Source organism: Abrus precatorius, unplaced genomic scaffold, assembly GCF_003935025.1.
Source record: "Abrus precatorius isolate BTA unplaced genomic scaffold, Abrus_2018 Scaffold9, whole genome shotgun sequence".
Classification (NCBI taxonomy): Eukaryota; Viridiplantae; Streptophyta; class Magnoliopsida; order Fabales; family Fabaceae; genus Abrus; species Abrus precatorius.
The window spans coordinates 11,287,581-11,297,465 of NW_020874439.1; the positions used below are offsets into that span (position 1 = coordinate 11,287,581).

At 25.5% G+C, this 9,885-nt stretch overlaps 2 protein-coding genes across 2 annotated transcripts; both read left to right on the plus strand.

The window, feature by feature from the left end:
- Positions 1 to 778: 778 nt before the first annotated feature.
- LOC113851478 (salicylic acid-binding protein 2-like) lies at positions 779 to 2,337 on the plus strand. Its single transcript, XM_027481975.1, has 3 exons — positions 779 to 1,204; positions 1,385 to 1,516; positions 2,047 to 2,337. The coding sequence occupies exons 1-3, from the start codon at positions 779 to 781 to the stop codon at positions 2,335 to 2,337; spliced, it is 849 nt and encodes a 282-aa protein (XP_027337776.1).
- A 5,267-nt stretch (positions 2,338 to 7,604) lies between these two features.
- Positions 7,605 to 9,491, plus strand: LOC113851516 (probable esterase PIR7A). The gene is made up of 3 exons (XM_027482024.1): positions 7,605 to 8,030; positions 8,760 to 8,888; positions 9,201 to 9,491. The coding sequence occupies exons 1-3, from the start codon at positions 7,605 to 7,607 to the stop codon at positions 9,489 to 9,491; spliced, it is 846 nt and encodes a 281-aa protein (XP_027337825.1).
- The last annotated feature ends 394 nt before the right edge of the window (positions 9,492 to 9,885 follow it).

The following is a 9,885-nucleotide window of genomic DNA, read 5'->3' on the forward strand; positions in this document are numbered from 1 at the left end:
ATATCACAAATTTTCTGCAGTTCTATTTTTTTTTGCTATTTCTTCTTCCTCATGCTTGGTAGCGTAAGTTTTCATGCCTCCCTGCTCTTTGTTCAAATAATATATATAGGGTGCATCAAGAGTCAGTAACAAAATTTTGTCATTGGCTTCCCAACAGTATATAATTCATAATGGTCAGTTAATAATAACATTATATTATAAGTTTTTTTTCTCATGAACACATTGTTCAAATTGCTGTCCTATCCATGAACGATGGAAGGGGTAATATTTACAGTGGGTTTGAGTTAGTAAGGTAACCAATAGCCATTTATGATTATTATCTGGTTAATCTAACACTAGAGTTAACGTTGGCACAGAGTAAGTGTGGGATTATGTGTAGATTTTAAGAATTTACTGGATATTGTTCTGACAAACCTTGTCAGAAATGAGTGCACTTTACTCAAATTTATTAAGTTGAGGCATTATTCAAGATGATGATTTTTAAATTAGCTTTGTATGGCTTGACTTTCATCATGAGCTAGTTATATATAGGTACCTACTTTTGTTTTTTTTTTTTTTCATCCCGTGCTGCACAGGGTATATTCTATTACATTACATTATATTATATATATAGGAATGAAATTATTTATGCAGTCAATAAATATATAAATAAACAATTAATTATTGTAGGGGAAAACAACGTATTTAATTAAGTATACGTGTATAAAAAGACTAAGAAAGAATATTTATAGCAAAAACCATCAACAAATTAAGGAAAGAGAAGGCCAAAATTTTGAAGATGCAGAAAAGGGAGAGGCACACTTTGGTGGTCCTTGTCTTATTCTTTGTCTCACTGATCCATTGTGTTAATGGGAAGCACTTTGTGCTGGTCCATGGAGCCCTTCATGGTGCATGGTGTTGGTACAAGGTGGCTAATCAGCTTAAATTAGCTGGTCATAATGTCACAACTCTAGACATGGCTGCTTCTGGCATCAATCCAAAGCAAGTGCAAGAGATTCATTCGGTTTCAGAGTACCATGAACCCTTGATGAAATTCATTGGCTCTCTTCCTCCAAAGGAAAAGGTGATTTTGGTGGGTCATAGTCTTGGTGGGCTATCTGTGTCTATTGCTATGGAAAAGTACCCTCAGAAAATCTCTGTTGCAGTTTTTGTCACTGCAACCGTTGTCTCTCAAAACCTTAATTACCCAGCTTTTCTTAAAGAGGTATTTTTCTCACTAGTCACATATTTACAGCCAATTAGTATACACATTAGGTGCAAGCTTGTAGCTTTGGACAAGCAGTTGATTAGTTTAATTTTGAATACATTAGCAAACTAACTTTAACCCTATTTAATTTAAATTGTGCTGGTGAATTTTTGAGGAATTTTTGTTTCAATTGTGTAGCAAACGAGAAGATTGGGCTCCATTTTCAGCAAACAATATTTCATATCGAATGGGGCCAACAATGCTCCCATCCTCTCATCACTTGGAGTCGAATTCTTAGCATCCAGATTTTGCCAATTATCACCACCTGAGGTAATTATATTTTCAAATGAATTTCAATCCACAGCTTTCCTATACTATATATTTTGATTTTAATTCAACATGGCATATATAATCACACAAATGATATATATATTTAGATTTAAATGTTAGAAATAATACTTAAAAAATTTACAGGAATTACAAAGAAAAAGGGTTGTGAATTAGCATATATTAAGGGTCATGGTCCCTTAATTGGGGATAATAATTCTTAATATGTTACCATAATGCATTTAGTATTATAATAGAGAAATTGTTTTAAGATAAGTTAAGGTCACTCTATAAATAGAGAGTCACTCTCAGGTCCAGCCTAGGCTTAAGTATAAAAATTATCTTCTCATACATTTTTCCTCTTTAGTCCAACACTAAATAGAAAATATAATGTGAAAAAACTAACCAACGATAAGTTGGTTAACATATGCACTTGTTTTAATTTTTTTAAAACTTTACTATGAATATATGTACAACAGTGTTTCCCAGGATTCAAAATGTATTATACTTATTACTGAAACAATTAAACGCAGGATTTGACGCTTGCTGTATCTCTGGTGAGACCCTTACCTCCTTTTACAAGTAATCTTAAATTATTGTCAAAACAAACAGCAGTTACCAACAAGAAGAATGGAAGGGTATCTAAAGTCTACATCATCGGTGACAAAGACGATTTGCTAAATGAAGATTTTCAAAAGTGGATAATTGAGAAAACAGGTCCATATGCTGAGGTGAAAGTGGTAAAGGGTTCAGATCATATGGTGATGTTCTCCAAACCAAAGGAACTTAGCTTTGAACTATTAGAGATTGCCTACAAATATTAATCTTTAAATGTTAATGTACCGTGCATCATAAAAACATAAAATGCTTATTATATATGTTAATATTTTCATGTTTATTATTCTTTTCAGTGTTAAAACACCAGAATATGGACTTTAATTAAGTCTTGTTATGTTTTATATACAAGGTTTGAATTTTTAATTGTATTAGATGTCAAATTTTCATTGTAAGAACAATTGCAAGTGGAATGTTAGCAATTGATTCCTTTTTTTTTATATACATGAAAGTTTAGGTGTGTTGGGTCCTACAGACAACAAGGTACATGTCTTAAAAGCTCAAAGAACACTTACAAAGATACTTTAAAACAACTAAACCCTTAACAATATTTTATAATATTATTTTTAGTACATAGTTGAAAGACTGGATCGTACATAATTTTAAGAAAATGTTCTTTTAATAAGGAAAACTTGGACAAATTAAATAAATTTTTTAACAGCTAGTTAATAAAGAATAAAATTCACAAATGTAACGAACCATATCAAGTAATAAACAATAAATATTAGTATCGTGGTCCATAAAACAAAATTCAACTACTTGTTACAAAAAATAATCACTATTTAAACTTAATTTTAAAGTGATGCTCACAATTATTAAAAGAAGAAAAAAAGATTAGAACAAAGTAAAACAAAAAACCAAAAATCAATAATATAAGAGTTTACATAATAGAAAAATGGCTACAATGTATATAATCTGTAACTGGTCGATGACAAATCATGATTTAATTAGTGGACATTCCAATCTTTGTTTCCTGGTATACTACATTGGGAAAAAAATTAAGATTATCTTTCAAAATTGTAAAGATAATTTTTTGCATAAATAAACATGCACTCTACTGCATTAAAGATAATTCATATGACATTATGTACGCTAAACAACTTTGTCAAGTCGTATTTTGAATATTTATAAAATATGAATAATTCATGAGTTTAATTTATGAAATATATTTTTAAAATATTTTATACTCTATTTTATTTGCAAATTATTGTGTTATATATATATATATAAGCTTTTATGAAAGAATATTAAATATTAATACATTTTTTATTTTATTTTATTAATTTATTTATTTCAATGTTGTTTATAGTTATAACTATTAGACGTTTTTAAAATTTATTTACTTCCATCAAAACCTGATTTATTTCATTTCAGTAGAGGAATCGCAGTCTTATTTTTTACACACAATTCTGAAACCTTATTTCAGGAGAAACGCTATTTCTTCACAAAATTTTTATAATTATTTTTACAACTTAAAAAAATATTAAAAAAAAAATATAACATGTGAAATGTGATGAAATAAATAAATAAATTGTTATAAAAATTCACAGTAAAATCATTATAAACCTTATTTCAAAGTAACTGGCACTAGCATGGAGCAATACCATGTTACTTTTTAGTTTTGTTATTGGATGCCTTTAGTGGATATAACTTAATAAATAAAAATAATATTTTTGATTTATTATTAAATGTTCTTAATTATTTAAAAAATATTATTCACTTTTAAGTTTTTTTAAAAATATGTTACTTCTTATTTACAGGTACGGGTGCAAGCTTAGAATTTATTCATATCCATGTAATATATTTTTTTATATACTTAGAATTTAAACATGAATTTTTTAAACAATTTCTAAGTAGAGTTGAAAAAGGTTTAATACTTTATAAATAGAAATTAAATTATTTTAAATATTTAAATAACATATTTATTTTATTTATTACTTTTTCTATTAGTTTTTCATCTTTAATTTTAATATCAGTTACATTTATATTTTATTAGTTGGTCAACCAAAGACATATAAAGAGATCATATTCAAGATAACATATCTTACACGTTATTTCCGTGTTTACATTTTATTCATTCTTCATATATTTTTAAAGAGTTTAATTTTAATACAATATTATTATAAAAAAATTACACTACTAATAAATTTAAAAAAATATTATAAAGATAACTTTTAAAATTAATATTATAAAATTTATAATTGTGAAATTTATTACTTTTTAACTATATAATCATTTATAATTAAAAGAATATATAAAAAATATTTACACTAAGATTTATTTCAATTAATTTCCTTTCTAAATCTGACCTTGAAAGACGTTTAGGGATAAATATATTATAATCGACAAAATCATGTGGGGAGCACACCAATCACCTTTCGTGTTTTAAAATTTAATATTTTCCATATAATATTTTTTAAATAAATGATGACACAAGTAAAGTTTTCTCGTGAATATTAAATAAGTAAAGTGTTTCTTTTTTCTAGGGATGTGCTTTAGGGATAAATACTATAAATAAAGTAAATAAAAATAAATTGTATTTTATATTAATTTTAGTAGTTTATGTAACAGGATTATTACATTATCCTTAAAGATAAAACACTTTTCTATGGGAGAAAATTGAATAAAAATTTTAAAAACCTATCCTACACTGAAATATCCTTAATTATATATCTTATCTGACAGTTTATAATTAATATAAAAGAATCAACCTGTCAGAAAACGTAGGCCATTGTTATTTATTTATTTATTTCCAATTTATTAATTATAAGATTATTCTTTTCAAACGTGACACAACAAAAAATTAATATATGATAACCTTTATATTATTTTTTTATTAAAAATATTTTATTAATTACATCATTACTACTCACTAAAGAACAAAATTGTTTAATTTAAAAAATTAAAATATTAAAATCAAAATCATCAAAATATAAAGATTAAAAATATATTTAAATTAATTCTAAATATTTTACACACTTATTGTAAATAAGAGAATAATAATAATAATAATAATAAATGTCATATTAAAAATTATAAATAAAAATATTAATCATATTTTTTAGTTTGTACATGTATTATCTTCATGAGTGGGCAAATAAAAATAAATTAGAGAGTAATTTATTGAATGAAAACAATTTTGAAAACTACGGTGCATTGAATACATCTTAAATTCCCAAATATTACCTTTCAGATTTTTATATATGTCACACTAACGCTTTTATAAGACAATTAAAGAATAAGTTTATTTAGTTTTTTTTTATTCAAATTAGCATTTGATTTCCATTATAACATTTTTATTATTATCTACTTATTATATTATTCATTTAAATAAAAGAAATAAATTGCACAATTTAAAATCATCTTTTTAACTTTTTTCCTCAAAACAGGTAAAATGAAAAAGATTTATATTGTGTACAAGTAATAATTATGCATATAGTCTTTTAAAAATGAGTTTAGCATAAGAGATTAGATCTCAAAATTTGAGAGGAAATGTAGAAAATGGATGATAAAATTTTCTAATTGACTATTAATAAATGGGAACACTATTTTATGTGTTTTAAAATGTGGTATTGATATGTTAAATATATAATGTTCTTTGTATAAATTGTGACAACCGATTCGCTAATGAAAAATAATTTTATATTGAGTAAATAATATATCAATGGATATGAACATGGCTAACTACAACATATATACGGTAGATTAATTATTCCGGGCATTCAATAATGATAATTTTTTTCTTTACCATTTCGAGAGACACTATTTAAGTGTCTTTTTTTTGTTTTTATAACTGAGATATACTTTTAAAATATATTTATACAAAAAGATTCAAAATAAATAAGAAATAAAATAATTATATATAATATCATAGAAAATGTTAATTTTTAGTAATACAATTAATGGAATTCACATTTAAATACGAACTAGTGAGATTATTATACAATATACGAGTATTATTAAATTATGATAATTTTTAAAAATAAAAAAGTAAAGATGTACAGTATTATTATTTTTAAATTTTGTATATAAATTTCAAAAATAACAAATATTCTACTATATTAATTAGATTGAAATAAAGAAATGAATTTTTTTAATTAACAAAATATGAAAAAATAAAATAAAATAAAATAACATTGAGTTTAAAAATAAGTTAAAAAAAAAAAAAGTGGCATGACACAACGAGAAATTAAACTAACTTCTAAAAACATTTTTATTTAAGATCATTCTTAAAATAATTTCTTAAGAATTAAAGTTAAAAAATTCCGACTTAATTTTAATATTAAATTTGTAATTTTATTTTATTAATTTGTGAAAAATTCATTAAAAGTAAGACATATATTATTTAAATAACGTTTGAATAATAGATTTAAATATGAGTAATACATACTTAGAGAACGCATGAAGATAACACAAGATGCCACTCAAGTTTAAAATACTTAAGCCGATATTAAAATTGTGCTACAAACTCATCCTGAGACCTTAAGTCATTAACACTGAATTGTTATCACTAAAGTCTAAATGAAATGAAATGCTAAAATATAAATCGAACAATAAGTCTAAATTGATTCTTCACCTAAACACAATCATTAAACTTTAATTAAAATATATTATTATCTGTATTTTCTTTTCTATAGGTTCACGTTTTTCTCATTATATTTTTTGGTCAAAGCTTACCTAATTCTCTATTTTATCATTGTGATGTGTCACTGCCATTTTCCTAATATGAACATTCAGTGGGTTAGCTTTTCTTCTAATATTGCCAAGTCTAATGAGCCATCTGGCTGCATATATAAATTTTTGTTTCCTTCAATGTAATGGATATTATAAAGTTGAATTAAGCTTGGTTGGTGTTGGGTCAAATCTAAATCATAAACAAATTCCAAGTCTCAATGAAATGCCCCTTAATTATAGTTATTGTATTTAGATGATATCTTTAATTTTACTTTATTTTTGCATATAATGCTAAAATACTCCGATTACAAAATAAGGTAGAGTATATTCTTAAGTATCAAATGAGAACATTTTTTAAAGTGAGAATAAATTTCAACTATCAAATTATATCATGAATTGTAAAAATTAAAATATAAAAGTCATGTAAATTTTTTCAGAAATTATATAACTTTTTTAAGTGATTATACTCTTAAAAGTAACTTGATCTTCTCCCTAAGTACAATATTGTAAACAAATATTATTTATGAAGTTTAAAAATGTATAATTACATTGAATAGGTGAATTATTTGGCAGGAGTGGTATCAATTTAATCAATAATTTCAAATTTGAATCTCAATAAATACAACTATGTTAAATATTTAAATGGAGAATTTTATCATTCCTACTTTATATATATATATTATATGATTAAACAATTGACATTCCAAGGAAATGACAAACATGTATTAATACGAGGACAGACTCAGAATATTTATAGAAAACCATCAACAAATTAAGGAAAGAGAAGGCCAAAATTTTGAAGATGTTGAAAAGGGAGAGACACACTTTGGTTGTCATTGTCTTATTCTTTGTCTCACTGATCCATTGTGTTAATGGGAAGCACTTTGTGCTGGTTCATGGAGCCATTCATGGTGCTTGGTGTTGGTACAAAGTGGTTAATCAGCTGAAATTAGCCGGTCATAATGTCACAACTCTAGACATGGCTGCTTCTGGTATTAATCCGAAGCAAATGCAAGAGATTCATTCAATTTCAGAGTACCATGAACCCTTGATGAAATTCAGTGCCTCTCTTCCTCCAAATGAAAAGGTGATTTTGGTTGGTCATAGTCTTGGTGGCCTATCTTTATCTATAGCTATGGAAAAATACCCTCAGAAAATCTCTGTTGCAGTTTTTGTCACTGCGATTGTTGTCTCTCAAAACCTCACTTACCAAGCTTTTCTTAAAGAGGTATTTTTCTCACTTGTCACATATTCGCATCTAACAATCAATACCTACTAGCTGCATGTTTGCTTCAAATTAGTTTGGAAAAGTAGTTAGTTTAATTTTGGTATATTTAGATAAATAATTTAATTTACTATACACTTATTTAATAATTTTTTATATAGAATTTCATGTCATAATTTGGTTATAAAAATTATTAGAATAAATTTTAAAAATGCTTATTATGATAAAAATGTATTTAAAAATTAATTAACAAGTTAAAAGAAGCTTATAAAAGTTATAAGTTATTTTGTAAATTTTATATAAACTCTTCAAAATGTGTTTTAAACAAACTTTAAAAGAAATTTTTAAAAAATTAATTTCTTTGAGATTTAACTGTACTTTTAACCTTTTTTAAAGTTGGATTATTTACAATTTAGTTTTTAATTTTTTTTAAAATTAATTATACTTGTTTATTTAAAATTATATATAAATAAAACTCCTCTAATGAAAAGGTGATATATCGATCCAAACCGGAAGGGAGCAAACTAATCTAAACCCTATTTAATTTAAATTGTGATGGTGAAACCGTGGCTAGAATGAATGAATGTAGCACGCAAAACTGCTTGAAACGACTTCCATGAATATCATTTTGTTCTTTGTCATTGGAATCCATTGAAGCACTACTTTTTTATATGGTATAAACATAGCAAAACACTTTAATTATCATATCAAATTTTTGTTTCGATCGTGTAGCAAAGAAGATTGGGCTCCGTTTTAGACATTCAATATTTCATACTTAATGGGACCAACAATTCTCCCATCCTCTCATCGCTTGGAGTAGAATTCTTAACATCCAGATTGTACCAATTATCACCACCTCAGGTAATTACATTTTCAAATTAATTTTTGTCCATAGCTTTCCTATAGTACATATTTTAATTTTAACTGTGGATGGTGTATATAATCACATAAGAAGATACATATTTAGTTTTAAATGTAAAAATAAAAATTTATGAGTTAAAAGAGGAAGAATTGTGAGTTAGCATGTATCAAGGGTCATCATAATTTCTTAGGTAAAGATTATAATTCTTATAAACTTTATCTTTGTATATATGTACAGTGTAGTGTTCCTCCAGGATTGACAAACAGGTTTACTTATTATTGAAGCCAAATTAAACCTAATTATTGATGCAGGATTTGACGCTTGGTTTATCTTTGGTGAGACCTTTACCTCCCTTTGCAAATGATGTTAAATTATTGGCAGAACAAACAGCAGTTACCAATAAGAAGAATGGAAGGGTACCTAAAGTCTTCATCATCAGTGAAAAAGACAATTTGCTAAATGAGGATTTTCAAAAGTGGGTAATTGAGAAAACAGGTCCATATGCTGAGGTGAAAATGGTAGAGGATTCAGATCATATGGTGATGTTCTCCAATCCAAAAGAGCTTAGCTCCGAACTATTAGAGATTGCTTACAAATATTAATCTTTAAATTTTAATGTAATGTGCATCATGAAAATAAATAATGTTTACTACCATGTATCATAAATTTAAAGGTCTTTTCATGTTTTTTTTCAGTAATAAATTACTACATATGTACTAATAATAGTTATGGTTAATTGCTTTACTACATGTGGGATTTTAATTGAGTTAACCTCTATATTAAAAATTAACTTATCCCATAAACTCTCTTGTATGTAAAGTAAATATTTGACTTTGTCTTACTTATTGCAATTGGAGATATATAAGAATAAAAAACAAAAACTCTCAGGCGAAAGTAAGAGCACGTTTGTTTTATTTTTAAAAATTGTTTTTAGTTTTTAAAAGTAAATTGTAATACAAATTCATATTATAATTTAAATTTAAAAATTGTTAAAAT

What these genes read in the sequence shown, in the direction of transcription:
- LOC113851516 (XM_027482024.1), top strand. Translation starts at nt 7,605, where the DNA reads ATGTTGAAAAGGGAGAGACACACTTTGGTTGTCATTGTCTTATTCTTT. An exon ending in ACCAAGCTTTTCTTAAAGAG is followed by an intron (nt 8,031 to 8,759) that starts GTATTTTTCTCA and finishes TCGATCGTGTAG; the next exon opens with CAAAGAAGATTGGGCTCCGT. An exon ending in ACCAATTATCACCACCTCAG is followed by an intron (nt 8,889 to 9,200) that starts GTAATTACATTT and finishes TTATTGATGCAG; the next exon opens with GATTTGACGCTTGGTTTATC.
- LOC113851478 (XM_027481975.1), top strand. Translation starts at nt 779, where the DNA reads ATGCAGAAAAGGGAGAGGCACACTTTGGTGGTCCTTGTCTTATTCTTT. An exon ending in ACCCAGCTTTTCTTAAAGAG is followed by an intron (nt 1,205 to 1,384) that starts GTATTTTTCTCA and finishes TCAATTGTGTAG; the next exon opens with CAAACGAGAAGATTGGGCTC. An exon ending in GCCAATTATCACCACCTGAG is followed by an intron (nt 1,517 to 2,046) that starts GTAATTATATTT and finishes AATTAAACGCAG; the next exon opens with GATTTGACGCTTGCTGTATC.